The sequence below is a fragment of the Scyliorhinus canicula genome, chromosome 13 (assembly GCF_902713615.1).
Source record: "Scyliorhinus canicula chromosome 13, sScyCan1.1, whole genome shotgun sequence".
Lineage (NCBI taxonomy): Eukaryota > Metazoa > Chordata > Chondrichthyes > Carcharhiniformes > Scyliorhinidae > Scyliorhinus > Scyliorhinus canicula.
In genome coordinates this window covers 153275526-153294856 of record NC_052158.1, presented here as the reverse complement: position 1 = coordinate 153294856, position 19331 = coordinate 153275526, and the positions used below count along the sequence as shown (strand labels likewise).

Here is a 19331-nt window from a genome sequence, read left to right as displayed (position 1 = left end):
GATCAGGGGGCATAGATTTAAGGTAAGGGGCAGGAGGTTTAGAGGGGTGGTGAGGAATTTCTTTTCACCCACAGGGTGGTGGGAGTCTGACGTCACTGCTGGAAAGGGCAATGGAGGCAGAGGCCCGCATGACATTTAGGAAGTATTAAGATGTACACTTGCAATGCTGAGTCATTCACGGCTATGGGCCAAGTGCTGGAAAATGGGGCTAGAATGATTTGGTAGTTATTTTTGACCAGATTTCAAAGAACTTACAGATTTACAGTGAGCCAGACCACCTTCTTCACCTCTGCTTCATTCTATGATTCTGTGTTTCTTTGTGAAAGAGTAAGCAGCAGTTGATTGTCATTTCAATTTTAATGTGTATAACGTACAAAGAAAAAGAAAATCAATGCAGAATTCCAACAATAATAATGAAAAGCTTTCTCAACAATTGCAATAAACAGCAGAAAATTATTTAGTTTCTTCATAGTTTCAGACATTTCAATTGAATTTTCCATTGGCATCAGCAGCAACGAGGATAAATTCACCTGGACTTGGGGGCCTTCCACCTGCAAAGGGAGTCATATTGAGAGGCGGGAAATCAGATCCGCCTAATCGAATGAAAAGATTAGGGTGAAGCCCAATAAATTGGGTTGTCTGTCCAAGTTTCCACTCTCCTCAACATCCAGAATTCGCTTTCCCATTGGTTGTGGTGAACAAACCCAGCTTTCATACACAGAACTTCCATGTCAACATTTCGATATGTTACAAATAATAACAAGAATTGAGAATAGAAAGGAAAATACCTCCCACGGCCCAATTTGACAATCTGCCAAGCAATATGTTGCAACCGCATTTTCAATTCTTACTCGCGTTGAAATTTCCTCCTTGAAACTTAAGGTGAAGTAATCAGAAGGCGGATTAATCATTGTATTTCTCAACACACATTACCCGGGATTCTTCTGAATCTCCAATTCATGGCGGCGTCAAAAGATTCTCTGTGCGCAATTAACTGGGCAATTAGATATTTCCCTCAGATTAGAGATTTGAGAATTGCTCTTTTATGGAGCTAATGCTCCTCGCAGGAAGCAACTGTGAAATGAAGCACCGCCAGAGGACATTGTGGTGGAAATGCCAGCGCGATGTGATGATGCTGTCAGTGTGGATGGTGGGACTGAGATCTCAGCACATCCGCATAGATCTCTGCTCGTTGATGTAATTCAGAAACGCATCAGACTTCATTTAATTGTAAAAACAAAACCTAAAAGCTTGGGATTGAATGTCCACCGGGGTTTCAAACGCCATAATTTGGATATAAGGACCCCGGGGGAAATCCTCTCAGTGATTTAGTACCGATGACTCATAATTTTTAATAATAGACCAACAAATTATATGACGGGCATAATTTGAACATTTTTATCTCATTCGTAAATAGTCCAAGGAAACAGCAGTCGAAGCATGCGTTTAATTATTCTAAGATGGAAAAGTATATTTTGAGATGATAACAAGTGTATCTCAGATCGGATTTATATAATCTGACTCCCCAGGCCGGAAATTAGATTGTCCCTTAAAGTTCAGGGCTTCATAAGTGGAACATCCAGCCAGGAGGGTTTCATAGTTCTCATCCTGAAGTTCCTGTGCTGGAGCGTTCTGAGCGGTGGCTAATTGTATCACAGTTGTAATCTGCAAAAAGATTGATTAAAATCTGAATCAGGAAACAGAGAAAAGGAAAAGAATGGATTCCTTTAAGAGGGAGATTCTCGGAGCAAGTTCCGCTGTGCAATGTCAAATGCATGGAGTAATTGCACCAACAATATTGAGACATGTTTTTGCGTGCAATAATATGGTAAAGTTGCACCTCATTTTGCGCCCAAGGCCTCGAGGTACAAACGCAGCACAAAATACCGTTTAGTATGTGTCAATGTTAACTCGACGGTAAGACATTAAGGTACAGATATTGCTGGCAAGACATTAAATACATTAACAGTCCTCTACTTTACTCCTTATATACATGCCTGTGTGGCAAGATTTGACTCTAATTCTATCGACAAGTTTGCAGATGATACGACTGTGGTGGGTCTTATCTCAAACAATGCAGAGTCAGATTACAGAAGGCAGATATAGCACTTGGTTGCATGGTGTACCGAACAACGTCTCTGTAAATGTCAGCAAAAGCAAGGAAATTATCATTGACTTCAGGAAGTATAGCATGACACAAGCACCTGTCTAAATCAATAGCTCTGAAGTGGAGGTGGTCCATAGCTTTAGGTTCCTGGGGGTCACCATCACCAAATGTCTGTCCTGGTCCACTCACGTTGATGCAATAGTCAAGAAAGCCCAACAACGTCTCTGCTTCCCACGGAAATTTCGACATGTCTGCATCAACTCTCACAAACTTCTACAGATGTGTCATAGAAAGCATCATATCGGACTGCATCACAGCTTGGGATCGCAACTGCTCAGCCGTCAATCGCAATAAACTGCAGAGTGGTGAACTGAGCACAAGGCATCACACAAGCTGCAACCCTCCCATTAATTCTGTCACCTCCCACTATCTCAGGAAGACAGACAGCATTGCCAGAGACCCCTCCTACCCAGGCTTTGCCCTCTTCCAGACCTTTCCATCAGGTAGAAGATACAGAAGTGTGAAGACCCACACATCCAGACATAGGAACAGCTTCTTCCCCACAGCTACTAGACTCCTCAATGACTCTCCCTCGGACTGATCTATTCCCTGTGAGAACACAATTCACAATGCTCTATGCTGCTCTTGCTTATGTAGTATTTGCTTCGTTACTTTGACCTTGTTCTTATTTGTCGATGTACTGTGTATATTTTTGCATTCTCTGTAAATATCTGCTTCTTTTTTGTCTGGTAAAATATGTAATGTGTATGTTTCCTTGGCCACAGAAAAATATTTTTCACTGTACTTTGGCCCATGTGCAAATCAATCAATCAATCCATTTTAAAAAATCAATCAATCAACCAGACATTTGGCTGGTGACATGGATTCAGGTCAGAAAGTGGTTTCTTGGCACTGTAGCAGCAATTTGTTTTATTTATTTCTTTTCACACAGGTAAGTAATATATATCTATCATTTTCAAAACTTACCACTTCATAGTCCATTTCACAGCATCGTATCCCAGCGCAACTGAACGTGAATGTGGCAAATGAAATGACATATTCAAGGAGCATGGAGACCAGTAGACAGGCAACTAAAACACGGAATGGATCCTGCAAAAAGCGAAGTGAAATAGTTATGAAATTCCCCGAGGGCCATCGGCTGCTCTCCCCTTTTGAAAGAGAATTTTGCGGTGGTCAGCACGTCACCAGCAAGGGGCGAGGTTGAGAAGGCGAGGCTTTCTCCGCATCGTGAATCAGCTGACCGACCAACTGAGCTAAGAAACCCCCAAAGAGGATGTGAACAATAACATGTCGCTGGATGGACATGTTTCTTTTAGAGTTAAGTGAATATAGTTTAATAAAACAGTGTACAATGCGCAATATTCAGTATGTGCTGTCATCTTGACCTATTCGCTTACTTACAAGAAAGTGCCATGGTGCACAAAAACGGGCAAAGCACACTGGGCCCGTCCACAGGAGGATGCTGTAAATCACAATGCCAACACCTGCAGCAACGGTACTCAGGATGTTCATCACTAAATTTCCTACCAGCTGAAAGGTAAACAAGATACAGCAGAGAAGTTAAACTATTATTTCCTTTAATCACATAATATGCACGTCCCTGATGAGACCATTATTAGTTGCCCATCCCCCCTTTATCCTGCAGAGGAATGGTAGCACAGTGGTTAGCTACTGTGACTTTACGGCGTCAGGGTCCCAGGTCCCATTCCTGGGTAGGTCACTGCCTGTGCCGTGTCTGCACGTTCTCCCCGTGTGCTCCGGTTTCCTCCCACTAGTCCCGAAAGACGTGCTGTTCGGTAATTTGGACATTCTGAATTCTCCATCTGTGCACCGAACAGGCGCTGGAATGTTGCGACTAGGGCCTTTTCACAGTAACTTCATTGCAATGTAAGCCTACTTGTGACAATAAAGATTATATTTAAAAAAGTATTATAAGCCTTTTTGAACACAAGTGAGTGGCTTTCTGGGTTATTTCAAAAGCAGTGAAGAGTCAGCTATATTGCTGTGCATATCGGGCCACATAAACACCAGTAAGGATGGCAGATATCCATCCCAAAAGGAACGTTTGTGACCCAAATGCATTTTAAGACAAACAGATAGCGTCATGGCCACTACTAAATTAATTGAAGTTAAATTCCCAGCTGCCATGGTGGGACAATTTATTTATTTGAAGCATTAATCCCGGAGTGCAGATTACAAGGCTGGTAACAGGGCAACTCTGCCACTTTGTCGTGATAATATTAGGAACACCTGTGGATGCCATCTCGTAAAGCAGTGAATTCAGAAAAATAAAGAATATTCTACTTCAAATAAATACCCACCAGGGCTTTCTTTGATCCTTTCTTCACCAAAACAGACAGAACTCCAGAAACGATGTACTGGGAAAGGTGGTTAAAAAAAGGCAGATCAACTCTTTGGAAAATTCGAACACCGACAACAATAATACTTGAATGACAGGGAAAACAGGCGAGATAGAGATTAAATATTTAAATGCAAAGGCAATTAATTGGGTAATTATAGGGAAGTTAGTTTAACTTCGGTAGTAGAGAAAATGCTGGAATCTATCATCAAGGAAGAAATAGCGAAGCATCTGGATGGAAATTGTCCCATTGGGCAGCATGGGTTCATAAAGGGGAGGTCATGCCTAACTAATTTAGTGGAATTTTTTGAGGACATTACCAGTGCAGTAGATAACAGAGAGCCAATGGATGTGGTATATCTGGATTTCCAGAAAGCTTTTGACGAGGTGCCACACAAAAGTTTGCTGCATCAGATAAAGATGCATGGCGTTAAGGGAAAAAGTAGTAGCATCAAGAGAGGATTGGTTAATTAATAGAAAGCAAAAGTGGGGATTAATGGGTGTTTGTCTGGTTGGCAATCAGTAGCTAGTGGTGTCCCTCAGGGATCAGTGTTGGGCCCACAAATGTTCACAATTTGCAAAAATGATTTGGAGTTGGGGACCAAGTGCAATGTATCCAAGTTTGCAGACGATACTACGATGAGTGGTAAAGCAAAAAGTGCAGAGGATATTGGAAATCTGCAGAGGGGTTTGGATAGTTTAATTGAATGGGCTAGGGTCTGGGAAATGGAATAAAATGTTGACAAATGTGAGGTTATCTATTTTGGCAGGAATAACAGCAAAAGGGATTTAGATTTAAATGATAAAATATTAAAACATACTGCTGTGCAGAGGGACCTGGGTATCCTCATGCATGAGTCTCAAAAAGTTGGTTTACAGGTGCAACAAGTGATTAAGAAGGTAAATGGAGTTTTGTCCTTCCTTGCTAGAGGGATGGAATTTAATTCTAGGAAGGTTACGTTGCAACTGTATAAGGTGTTAGTGAGGCCACATTTGGAGTATTGTGTTCAGTTTTGGTCTCCTTGTCTGAGAAAGGATGTACTGGTGCTTGAGGGTGTGCAGAAGTTAATCCCAGAGTTGAGGGGTTGGATTACGAGGAGAGGTTAAGTAGACTGGGACTGTACTCGTTGGAATTTAGAAGGATGTGGCGGGATCTTATAGAAACATATAAAATTATGAAGGGAATAGATAGGATAGATGCGGGGAGGTTGTTTCCAATGGCAGGTGAAAGCAGAACTGCGGGGCAAAATAAGGGGAAGTAGATTTAGGACTGAGCTTCTGAGGAACTTCTTCATCCAAAGGGTTATGAATCTATGGAATTCCTTGCCCAGTGAAGCAGTTGATGCTCCTTCATTAAATGTTTTCAAAACAAAGATAGATAGTTTTTTGAAGAATAAAGGAATAAAAGATTATGGTGTTCGAGCTGAAAGTGGAGCTGAGTCCACAAAAGATCAGCCATGATCTCATTGAATGACAGAGCAGGCTCAAAGGACCAGATGGCCTACTCCTGCTCCTAGTTCTTATGTTCTTATTAAAGATTAGAGGTAAGATTTTTGTGTGGCATTTATGCACTTACATTGGATATAGGACCAACGAAACAGGAGGAGGCTATTCTGCCCCTTGAGCCTATCCCACTATTCAATGAGATCATGGCTGATCTGTTATCTATCTCATATACCTGCCTATGGCCCATATCCTTTAATATTCTTGCCTAACAAAAGTATATCTATCTCAGATTTAAGATTAACAGCTGATCGAGCTTCAACTGCTGTTTGTGTGAGAAGTTCCAAACCAATACCACCATGTGAATAAAGAACTTCTTCCTAACGTCTAGCCCTAATTTCAATAGTAATAATAATCACCTTTATTGACACAAGTAGGTTTACATTAGAATCTGGAATGCAGTGGCTGGGAAAGTGGTGGAAGCTGGAAATCTCACAACCTTTAAAAAGCCCTTGGATGAACACATTTAGGGATATGAGACAAGTGCTGGTAAGAGGGATTGGCGCGGGATGAGGGGTAGATATTGTAGTTGCAGACTCAATGGGCTGCAAGGCCTTTTCTGCACTCTATGGACTGAGTCTGTGAGACAACTCTCCCAATTTTGCACAAAGCCCCAGATTTTAGTAAGACAGACTTTGCATGGTTGATAGTGCAGATTTTGCCATTATCATTGCCAGTACCTAGGTCAATGCCAGGTGGTCCATTTGCTTTGTTTCCCTTTTATTGACATCATATTAGTTTTATACAAATGAGTGGCTTGTGGGGCCATTTCAGAGGTCATTAAAGAGGCAACCACATTTCTGTGGAACTGGATTTACATGGAGGCTAGACCAGGTGGGGACTGCAGATATCCTTCCCTCAAGTGTGTGTGTGTGCGTGCACGCGCATTCGCAACTGTGTGCATGTGTGCATATGCGTGTGTCTGTGCTCACAAATGCAGGTGTGTGTTCATGTTTCTGTGCGTGTACATGCATGTCTGTGTGTGTGCACGCGTATGTGCATACATGTGCACACATGGTTCACACATTTCTAATGAGAGATCGTCCTGAGGTTGAATTTACAAATTAAAAGGTTGGATTTAAAATTTGCTTTATCAGAAAGGTAGGGACTTGACGCTTCAGCTGTTGAATTTTAAGTGCAAGTTCCAAAGTGACAAGGAACCGTTACAGTTTACAAATGTTTCATAACAACACGGCTCGCACAGTGGCTAGCACTGCTGCCAACAGCACCAGGGACCTGGGTTCAATTCTGGTCTCGGGTAACTGTCTGTGTGGAGTTTGCACTTTCTCCCCATTCTGGTTTCCTCTGGGTGCTCCGATTTCCTCCCACAGTCTGCAGGCTAGGTAGATTATCATCTTTAAGTACTCTCAGTTATGAGGAAGAGTCAACGACCTGAAATGTTTATTCTGTTTCTCTCTCCACAGCTGCTAACAGATCAGTCCAGTACTTCCGGCTTTTTCCAATTGTATTTCAGTTTGATTAACATTTCTCCAGAGACCACCAGAGAAGAAATGCACCAACTGATCCATTCATAAAAATTACAGAAATTGAATGAATCTTATAAATTAAATACTTATCATGGTAATAGGAAGCTGGGAGGAACAGTTTCTATTTTTTTGTAAATATATACCAACTACAATGCTGGAAGACAACAATTGATTCAATATCATTTAATTGGAATCCAAACAAACCGAAACTCCTGGCCAAGATGCTCCAACGGATCCTGAATATGAATCATTGTAGTAGAGGACGAAGCCAAATGTCAGCTGGATAATTCCCAACATAATCTGCACAACCTAAAGCAGAAAGTGTTCCTTAATTAATAGTGATCACATATTCAAAAGTAATATCTTTCAAATCTGATAGAACTGTAGCTGCACTCAATTACTACAGGAGTCCCAAAGCTATATAGTTTTTGCCGAAGCATATTCCAGTCCTGGTCAAAGTACCAAATAATATCCATTCATGTTTGCACAGGATATTAGTTAAACCCTAATTATGTCAGGACTGGTGACCGCTTTGCAGAACACCTTCGGCCAGTCCACAAGCAGGACCCAGACCTTCCTGTCGCTGCCATTTCAACTCACCGTCCTGCTCTCATGTCCGCTTGTCAGTCTTTGTACTGCTGCATTGGTCCAGTGAAGTCCAGCGCAAGCTGGAGGAACAACATCTCACCTTCCATTTCGGCACGTTACAGTCTTCCACACTTAACATTGTGTTCAACAACTTCAGACTGTGAACACTCTCCTCCGCACTCAGCCCATTTGTATTTGTATCAATTTATTTTCATTTATTCCATTGCTCTGTTTTTCCCTCGCATTACCCCATCCCCCCAGCCCACCCCATTTGGGCCATCTTTTCTTGGTTGCCCTCTGACACACCGCATATCTTTCTTCAGCCGTTAACACATTCTAATCTCTTTATGTGCCAGTCTGTTTAGCACAGGGCTAAATCGCTGCCTTTGAAAGCAGACCAAGGCAGGCCAGCAGCACGTTTCAATTCCCGTATCAGCCTCCCTGAACAGGCGCGGGAATGTGGCGACTAGGGGCTTTTCACAGTAACTTCATTTGAAGCCTACTTGCGACAATAAGTGATTTTCATTTTCATTTCATTATCAGCACCCTACTTAGCTTTTATCATTCCCATTAATATTCCATTTGTCTTTCTCTCCATGACATCTTTGTCAATCCTCCACCTATTGCTGACCGGTCCCACTGCTCCATGACCCCCTCCCTTCCCCCCCCCCCCCCCCCACCCACCCTCCACTCACACATTATAAATCTGACCCTATTTTCAGTTCTCTCCGGCTTTTAGAAAGAGTCGTCCAGACTCGAAACGTTAGCTCCCTTTTCTCTCCACAGATGCTGTCACACCTGCTGAGATTGTCCAGTATTTTCTGTTTTTGTTATGAGAAGTGCTGTTCAGATTACATAAACGGATATTGAGGCACTACAAAGATGCAGGGAAGATTTACAAAGATGATACTGGACCGGTCAGGATGTGATGAATGTTTACAAACAACAATTGGACAGCTTTGGAGGCGATGGAGTGTAAAGTGGTGCAATTTGATGTCTGCATATCACCTGGTTCTATTGCAATTTTTTTTTTATAAATTTAGAGTATCCAATTCATTTTTTCCAATTAAGGGGCAATTTAGTGTGGCTAGTCCACCTATTCTGCATACCTTTGAGTTGTGGGGGCAAAGCCCACGCAAACACGGGGAGAATGTGCAAACTCCACACGGACAGTGACCCAGAACCGGGATCAAACCTCCAACCTCGGCGCCATGAGGCTGCAGTGCTAACCCATTGCACGACCGTGCTGCCCCATTCTATTGCAATTTAACTTGAAGCGCCCAACAAGAGATACCCTTATAAACCAAACGTAACATAATAATCACGATAATGAAGTGGCATCCACTTAATGGGGCACTGGAACAGAAAACCAGTCTAAATAAACTAAATAAGAAGTCTTACAACACCAGGTTAAACTCCAACAGGTTTGTTTCAAATCACTAGCTCTCAGAGCACTGCTCCTTCCTCAGGTACGTGGTACATACTCGTGTAACTCATCAACATTGTCTACCTCATACGTTGCAAAAAGGATGTCCCAATGCGTGGTACGTTGGCGAGACTATGCAGATACTGAGACAACGGATGAACGGATATCGCACGACAATCACCAGGCAGGAATGCTCCCTTCCAGTCGGGGAACACTTCAGCAGTGAATGGCATTCAGCCTCTGATCTTCGGGTAAGCGTTCTCCAAGGTGGCAACGACAATGCAAAATCGCCAAGCAGAAACTTATAGCCAAGTTCCGCACACATGAGTACGGCCTGAACTGGGACCTTGAATTCATGTCGCATTACATTCAGCCCCCACCATCCGGCTGGGCTTGCAAAATCCTATCAACTGTCCCGGCTTGAGACAATTCACACCTCTTTGACCCGTGATTATCCTTCTCTCCAGTTGCTCTGTCTGGACATGTAGACTTAATTATCTGCAAAGACTCGCATTCAAAGGATCGTATTGCATCTTTGACCTTGTCTATATATATGTTCCTTGAACCCACCTCTTCAGTCACCTGATAAAGGAGCAGTGCTCTGAAAGCTAGTGATTCAGAACAAACCTATTGGATTTTAACCTGGTTTTGTAAGATTTCTCACTGTAAATAAACTAAAGAATTGTTTCTAAAGTCTGCTGAAGTTCTCCAGTCATAGAATCATAGAATCATCGCAGAATCAGTGAATTTACAGACCGATCTGGGCGCATTCAGGACCCGGACCTTCCTGTTGCTTGCCATTTTAACAAAAGACCCTGCTCTCCATGCCCACATGTCTGTCCTTGGCCTGCTGCAATGTTCCAGTGAAGCTCAACGCAAACTGGAGGAACACCATCTCATCTTCCGGTTAGGCACGCTACAGCCTTCCGATCTCAACATCGAATTCAACAACTTCAGATGATTAGCTCTACCCCACCTAGACCCATTTGTTTTCATTCCATTTCATTTCAACTGTCTCACCATTTTGTTCTTTCTTGTCTTTCATAATATATATTTAACCCTCCCATCTTATCCTTTTTTCCTTACCCTTTCTCCTCTTTACTACCCCCTTCCCCTCCCCCCACATCTCCATCTGTCACAGTTTAGCCTCTGATGTTAGTTTCTCTGCTGCTTGGCCTCTCATACCTTTTGTTCTCTCTGGGGATTGCCATTAGCACTCTTTCCCCTTGGTTTCTGTGGCTATTAGCAGCCCGTTTCCTGGGTTTCTGTGGCTATGACTCATCTTTCATTCTCACTCCACAGTATAAATATTCCCCACATTCTCTGACTGTTAGCTTTGACAAAGAATCACTGGACTCGAAACGTTAGCTCTTTTCTCTCCCTACAGCTGCTGGCAGACCTGCTGAGATTTACCAGCATTTTCTCTTTCGTTTCAGATTCCAGCATCCGCAGTAATTTGCTTTTATTTTGACAACCTATCTATCCTGACTATGTTAGCCCCATTGACAAACCAATCGGGCACTCGACCCAGCCACCCTGACTGTCACTAGACCCAAACCAAACAACCCTCCAGCCATCTGACTCCTGTAGCCGACCGGTCCTGACTCTCCCCCCAACAACACTGCCCCATTCCACTGGACTTGACTCACCCCTCATGTAACTTCCAGACCCCACACGAAACCCCTGAGCGGCTGATACATGTCCCCATCCTGCCCACTTACCCCCTACGGCCCTCTCCCTGCTCACCCAACCGGCCCAATTACCCCCTACGGCCCTCTCCCTGCTCACCCATCCTGCCCAATTACCCCCTACCAATCTCTCTCTTCTCACCCACCCTGCCCACTTACCCCCTACCAATCTTTTGCTTCTCACCCACCCTGCCCACTTAACCCCTACTGACCTCTCTCTTCTCACCCACCATTCCCACTTATCCCTCTACCCCCTCTCTCTTCTCACCCCCTACCCACTTACCCCCCTACCGACCACTCGTCTTTTCCCTCCGCCACTCAGCTTGGACGGAGCTCCCTGAGGGGTGATGTACATCACGACTCTGGGAAAGGTGTTAAACTGCAGGTCTCAGACGAAAGCCGGATCAGTTTCAAGCCAGGAGAGTTTTGAGAGCAGATCAGAGATGCAGTGATGATTGCCGCTCCTTGGATGAACAAACAACAGGCCCTTCAGCCCTCCGAGGCTGTACCGGTCATAATTCAATCCTTACCAAGGTTCTATATGATTGTAGCATGACTTCCCAGTTTTTACACTCGATGTCGTGTCCAATGAAGGCAAGCACTCCGTATGCTTTCTTGACTAGCTTGTCCAGTTGTGTTGCCACCTTCAAAGATCTGTGGACATGCACGCCAATATCTCTCTGACTTTCTAAATTCCTAACATTTTTGCCACTTATGGTATATTTCTCCTCCATGTTAGACCTACCAAAATGCATAACCTCACATTTATCTGGATTGAACTCCATTTGCCATTTCTCTCCCCAAGTCTCCAACCTATCTATGTCTGCTGTATCCCCTGACAATCCTCAACACTATCTACCACTCCACTAAACTTGGTGTCATCTGCGAACTTACCGCCAGCTATATTTTCCACCAAATCGTTCATGTATACAACAAACATTAGAGGCCACAGTGGAACACCACTAGTCACCACCTTCCATTCAGAAAAACACAATTTTACTGCTACTCTTTGCCTTCTGTGACCTTAGCACCTCACCTCTGATCCTGTGTGACTTCACCTTTTGTACCAGTCTGCCATGAGGCACCTTGTCCAAGTCTTTACTGAAGACCATGTAAACAACATCCACCGGCCTAACCTCATCAATCATCTTTGTCACCTCCGCAAAAAACTTGATCAAGTTAGTGAGGCACCACCTCCCCTTCACAAAGCCAAGCTATCTATTGCCAATGAGTTCATTTGTTTCTAAATAGGTATAAATACTGTCCCTGAGAATTCTCTCCAATAATTTACCTACTACCGATGTAAGGCTCACCAGCCTATAGTATCCTGGATTATCCCTGCTACCTTTCTTAAACAGCAGTACCACATTAGCTGTCCTTAAGTCCTCTGGGATCTCACCTGTATCCAATGAGATTACGAAGATGTCTATTGAGGCCCCAGCAGTTTCCGCCCTTGCTTCCGTCAGTATTCTGGGGTAAATCCCATCTGGCCCAGGAGACCTAGCCACCTTAATGTCTTTTAAAAGACCCAATATCTCCTCTTATTTGATATCAACGAGACCCAGACTGCACCCCCTCCCCTCTCTATCCTTAAGTGGACCAAACCTTTCCCTAGCCACCCTCTTGCTTTTTACATGTGAATAAATAGCTTTGGGTTTCACCTTAATCCTACTTGCCAATGACTTTTCATGACCCCTCCTAGCCCTCCTAATTTCCCGGTTAACTACCTTCCTACTTTCTTTATACTCCTCAAGTGTTTCGACTGTCCCCATCATTCTAGACCGTACAAAAGCTTTTTTTCTTTTTGACGAGGTTCACAATATCCTCCATTATCCAAGGCTCCCTAAACTTCCCATACTTATCCTTCATTCTCTCAGGAACATGACTTTCCTAAATCCGAAGCAACTGTCACTTGAAAAACTCCCAGACGTCCAATGTAGATTTACCCTCCAACAGCCGCACCCAATCCACATTCATTAATTCCTATCTAATGTTATCGTAATTTGTCTTTCCCCAGTTTAGCACCTTAATGTAAGGGTAGGAATCCCTATTCAAAATTACCGTAAAACCTACGGAATTGTGGTCATTATTCCCAAAATGTTCCACTACTGGGTAGCACAGTTGATCACAGCTCCAGGGTCCCAGGTTCAATTCCCAGCTTGGGTCACTATCTCTGCTGAGTCTGCACGTTCTCCCTGTGTCTGTGTGGGTTTCCTCTGGGTGCTCCGCTTTCCTCCCACAAGTCCCGAAAGATGTGTGGGCGAGATTCTCCGCAAATGCGGAGAGTCGGAAAGGAGCCGTGAAACTCGCCGTGTTTCACGGCAGTCTTCACGCCCTTTCCCGGGACCTGATTCTCCCCCTCCCCCATCAGGGCTAGGAGCGGGACCCCGGGAATCATGGCATCATGGCCTTAACGACCGTCGTTAAGGCCCCGCACCAAGATGACGTGAGGCCGGCTCCAATCCGCGCATGCGCGGGTGGCGTCATCACGCCATTGACGGAACCCGCACATGCGCGGTTCCGCATTTCTCCACCGCCGCCCGACAAGATGTGGTGGCTTGATCTTGTCGGGCGGCGGAGGGGAAATAGTGCGTCCCTTTTGGACGCAGGCGCGACGATCGGTGGGCACCGATCACGGGCCTGTCCCCTCCCGAGCACAATGGTGGTGCTCCCACCCCAAACGGGCCTCTGGATGCCCCAAACGGGCATCCAGCGCCCGTTTTTATGACGGCAGCGAGCAGGTGTGTTTCCTGCCATGAAAAAACGGGAGTAAAGGCCCGGCCGCTCGGCCCATTGGCCGCGGAGAATCGCCGCTCGGCGTAAAAAATGGCGAGCGGCGATTCGTGACGTGGGTCGGGCGAGGGGGGAGAATAGCGGGAGGGCATGAAAAATATCGGGAGGCCCTCCCGCTATTCTCCCAACCGGCGTGGGCAGCAGAGAATCGCGCCCCGTGCTGTTAGGTAATTTAGACAATCTGAATTCTCCCTCTGTGTATCTGAACAGGTGCCGGAATGTGGCGACTAGGAGCTTTTCACAGTAACTTAATTGCAGTGTTAATGTAAGCCTACTTGTGACAATAAAGATTATTATTATTACTGAAACCTCAACCACCTGTCCAGGCTCATTCCCCAATACCAGGTCCAGTACTACCCCTCCCCTAGTTGATCTACATAGTGCATCAAGAAGCCTTTTGGATACACCTCACAAACTCTGTCCCATCCAAGTCCCTAGCACTCAGGAGAAATTAAAATGCCCTCCCACAACAACCCTGTACTTATGCACCTATTCAAAATCTCTCTACCGATCTGCTCCTCTGTCTCTCGCTGGCAGTTCATGGACCTGTAATAAACAGCGACATTGTGATTACCCCCTTACTGTTCGTGAGCTCTACCCATATTGCCACATTGTATTGCCCTCCGATATGTCCACCTGCAGTATGGCTATAATCTCCTTAACCAGTAATGTTAATTCCCCACTCCTTTTCCACCCCCTCTATCTCTCCTGAAGCATCTATATCCGCCAATGTTCAGCTGACAATCATGCCCTTCTTTTAACCAGGTTTCCGTGATAGCCACAACATCATAGTTCCACGTATAATAAGTGCTCTAAGTTCATTTGCCTTACCTGCTGTACTTCTGGCCTTAAAACAAATAAACGTCAAACCACAATGATGATCACAGATATGTCAGCTCGGAGCCACATGATGGCAGTATGGGTCAGCTCTAATTGCCTGAGTGAGTATCAGATGGGGGAACTCTCTTGGTCACAGTCAGCCTAATATTCTACAGCGCAGCCTCTTTCCAGGCTGCTGCTACTAGATAGATAGAACAGTACAGCACAGAACAGGCCCTTCCGCCCTCAATGTTGTGCCGAGCAATGATCACCCTACACCCATAACCCAACCACCCCTACCCTCCAACCTTACTTTTTAGGACACTACGGGCAATTTAGCATGGCCAATCCACCTAACCCGCACATCTTTGGAATCGGAGGAAACCCATGCACACATGGGGAGGACGTGCAGACTCCACACAGACAGTGACCCAGCCAGGAATCGAACCTGGGACCCTGGAGCCGTAAAGCATTTATGCTAACCACCATGCTACCATGCTGTGTTGTATATCCCAGCCGTACATCACTGCATCAATGTCGTGACTGATGCCCCCTTCAGAGGGTTCACACAATGTGTCAACTTTACAACTGGACAGTAATGGCAAGAGAGGACAACTGCTGGAATGCCCATGAGGATGGATTTACTGCGTGGATATGGCCAGCCAGGATAATGTATCATCTGGAAAGGATTTCACTCCATTAGTGTTTATCTCTGACCACCAGCAGGAGGCATTGCAAGGATTTCTGTTCATGACCCTGGGAGCAATCACGGTGCATGTATTCCCGACACTCTCGGATACCACCGAATTACCACCACTCTCCCTCCCAATCACCCCTCCCCCCCCCACCCCACCCCCAAACACACACACACACGCCGCTCGATAACGGGTATCTACTGACAAGGTGTCCGGTGACACCGAGAACCCTAATGACCGAGGCAGCAGGACGCTACAATGTAAACCACCTGACCATCAGAGTCACCATCGAGTAGACAATGACATGCAGGTCTACGTGTGTCTACAAACTATACAGACAGTTTTATTGGGCCAGGCTGCCCATCAGAGTCACCAATCTCTCAATTGCATGGTCGATAGGTTGGGATAGAAAGTGTTTTGCTCTCTTGGATGATCGAGGGATATGTTGAGCAAGGGATATGCAAGCAAGAAATTGGAGTTGGAGACAAAGATGTGCTCTGATCGTATTGAATAACAGGGCAGTCTCGACAGGTCTAAACCTATTCCTGATTTCTTTGAGTTACTGTAAGGAGTCACGGGAGGGGGGGGGGGGGGACTGCGTTCAGAGGGGGGTCCCTTGTGCACTGCTCCCGAAACGGGTTGCTCCAAAGTGGCTGGCTGCAGGATGCATCTGGATCGTGAGTTGGGTCATAGAGATGTACACCATGAGAAGAGTCCTTCGGCCCATCGAAGTCGGTGCTGGCCATCAAGTACCTATCGACTCTAATCTGTGATGAATGTAGAACTTTCAGGCATATTGTATTATACGTAATTGTACAGTATGTGTTGAAGGCCTGTGTTAGTGTGTGTGTGTCTACTGCAGTAAGGATTTTAAAGCTCCAGGTTTAAAAGAAGGACACTTTGGCTAGGGTTGTGCAGTTATAGAATCGTTAAAAAATGAAATAATTATTCATTACAACCATGTATATTGTCCACCTGAAATTGGGCTCATGGGATTTTGTTTATATAAAGATGGTTCCCTGGGGAGTTGCTACTTACAGACATTGTGCTTAGCCTTTGTAAGATGATGGGAGGAGCAGAGGCTGAAGCAGCTTCTCTCAAAACCGTTTAGATTGGGATGTGAACATCGTGCACTTTTTTGCTGGGAGGTTAATCAGTAACACAGGCAAGAATATGCAAATTGGTTCCTGAATGTTCTCTCTCTCTCAAAGCAATTTAGCCAAATACTCTCTATGAAGTACGTATTCCTGGTTCTGCTAACTATATTTAAACAGCGATTTTGGAGGAAAGTCGAGATGGTTTTTGGTTGAGTGAGGATTAATGGAGCACTTAGGAGTTAACTGGTTATTTTTATTGTTAAGTGTAGTTTAACTGGGAATTGTAAACTATATTTCTGTGATGATAGTTTTTGCTTAGGACTGTGCTAATGATAAACATTTTAATCCACCATAATCCTCCAAAAGGCCTCCTCTTGCTTCATCTTCTATGTATATCCCTATTTGTGGAGCGAAGTATCCTTTCCTCACAGTCTTACATATTAAGTAAAATATTGGGGTTTGTGTCCGGTACCCTATTGGGGTCGCTCCAGGAACATGATTAAATTGGGGCTCCCAACAGGGATTTATAAATATAATTCCTCGTTTGATTTAGGATTATTAAATTTGAAGACAGCATGTGTGCGCAACTGGTATTTTCTTTAAGGTCACAGATTCATAGAATTTGCATTGCAGAAGGAGGCCATTTGGCCCATCGAGTCTGCACTGTCCCTTGGAAAGAGCACCCTGCTTAAGGCCGCACCTCCACCCTATCCCCGTTACCCTATAACCCCACATAACCTTTATTGTTGGACACTGAGTGGCAATTTAGCATGGTCAATGCACCTAACCTGCACATCTTTGGACTGTGGGAGGAAACTGGAGCACCCGGCGGAAATCCATGCAGTTAAGGAGAGGAAGTGTGAACTCCACGCAGACAGTCACCCGAGGCAGGAACTGAACCCGGGTCAGGAATTGAAGCTTCGAGGCAGCAGTGCTAACCACTGTGCCACCGTGCCACCCTGTGTTCAAGTTTAAATCGGGAGTTACTTGGCAAATAGTTCTTTGAGTTGCAAATAATTTCCTGGGGTGTGGAAGAGGTCAGTTGGCCTGATTTACAAAGAGTTTCCAAATCAAACGTTTTGGGTTTGGCGGTCAAGTTGTAGTTGACATTACCTGAAGGGGTGAGCAAGATGGAGATAATACAAGCAAAAGTTCAGGATAGGTGGGTTTACGGGGATAGGCTGGGGTGTAGGACTAGGTAGGATGCTCTTTCAGAGGGTAGGTGCAGTCTCTAAGGGACGAATGACCTCCTTCTGCATTGCAGGAATCCTATGGATTCTATTTTTTAAAGGAAAGAGAGGGAGAAGAAAAGGCAAGCGAGCGAATAATAAAGGAAAACGAAAGGGCTTCTCAAAAGGAAACGGAAATGAGGAAACTGGATGCGGAAATGGAAAGATTGGCAAAGGAAGAAAATGAATTTGAAAGGAAAAGAGAATATCAACTAAAAATAGTGGAGTTAAAGACAGAAGCTGAGGAAAGTCTAGAGGAAGGATTAGCACTTCCTGGTCAGAGGCCTAGTGGGGATATGTTTAAATATATTCAAGCGCTACCAAGGTTTGACAAGGAGGATGTGGAAGCTGTGATGAATGTAGGAATTTTGGATCTATTGCATCAAAGGTACTCGGTGCAGTGAGGGTTAAACATCTGGGTCAGCGTGTGTAAGGCTGCTGCAATAGTGTTTTTAAAGAACACTGATTCGAAAGGTTTTGGGCACCAGAGGCGTAATTAATGATTTGTAAAAGCTGGGCTAATGGTTTTTTGGGGGATTCAGCGGGTTCCCTGTGGAATTAATGAGATACAGTATGATTCAGCTTGGTAAGGTGATAAATTAATGTGAGAAGCTAAGGCACCAGGCCAGGCATTTTGCAGAGAAGCAGTTTAGTTTTAGTTCTGGAGATGAAAGTCAAACTATGAAGACAGTTTCTGACGACTTCAGCAAGAGATCCTGCATTGTTCTGAAAGGACCAGGTTTATTTCTTTAAAGCAGTGTCAAAAGACCTTCCTTTCTCAGAGTAGAAGATCCAGATACCTCTGTACAGCATATATTCATGAGTGCTAACAGTATTTGAAAGTGGATTGAGAGTTTAGATGCTTTGCTCTATGATTGGGAATAAAGGCTTTACACTGGTCAGAACATTAAATACAGCAGTTGGGACATCTTGTTGAAGCTGTACAATACATTTGTATGGCCACACTTGGAATACAGTGTACAGTTCAGGTCATCCGATTATGGAACATATATTATTAAACTAACAAGCGTGCAGAAAAGATTTACTAGGATGTTAACGGGATTTGATGGTTTGAGTTATAAGGACGGGATGGATAGACAGGGACTTTTTCCCCTGGAGCATAGGAGGCCTATAAATAACGAGGGGCATAGATAAGTCAACATCTTTGCCCGAAGGTATGCCCCAAGGACGGCATATATTAAGGTGAGAGGGGAGAGAAACAAAAGCTTCCAGAGGTTCAGTTTTTTTTTCAGACAGTGGGTGATGAGTGTCTGGAACCAGCTGCCAGAGGCAGTAGTAGAGGCGGGTTCAATTTTGTCTTTGTAAAAGCATTTAGACAGTTTTACGGGGAAGATGGGTATGGAGGGTTTTGGGCCAAATGCGGGCAATTGGGATTAGCATAGTGGTAAAAGCTGGGCGGCATGGACAAGTTGGGTCATGGGGTCTGTTTCCATGCTGTAAACCTCTATGACTCTAAATGATACATGTTGTTTCCGTGAAATACAACACGTGAGGTATG

At 44.5% G+C, this 19331-nt stretch overlaps 1 protein-coding gene across 12 annotated transcripts in view; it reads right to left on the bottom strand.

The window, feature by feature from the left end:
- Window positions 1-338: 338 nt before the first annotated feature.
- LOC119976775 (membrane-spanning 4-domains subfamily A member 12-like) overlaps window positions 339-19331 on the bottom strand; it is a 42152-nt gene continuing 23159 nt past the window's right edge. For 9 of the 12 annotated variants that reach the window (XM_038817533.1, XM_038817537.1, XM_038817541.1 and 6 more), the window contains 5 exons: window positions 7682-7786; window positions 4450-4506; window positions 3530-3658; window positions 3095-3217; window positions 339-1665 (listed from right to left, as the gene is read on the bottom strand). In XM_038817533.1, coding sequence (XP_038673461.1) covers window positions 1498-1665; window positions 3095-3217; window positions 3530-3658; window positions 4450-4506; window positions 7682-7786 — 582 coding nt within the window. In that variant the 3' untranslated portion in view covers window positions 339-1497. The remainder of the gene's footprint in view (window positions 1666-3094; window positions 3218-3529; window positions 3659-4449; window positions 4507-7681; window positions 7787-19331) is intronic. The other 3 variants (XM_038817536.1, XM_038817535.1, XM_038817542.1) reach the window with 2 other exon arrangements.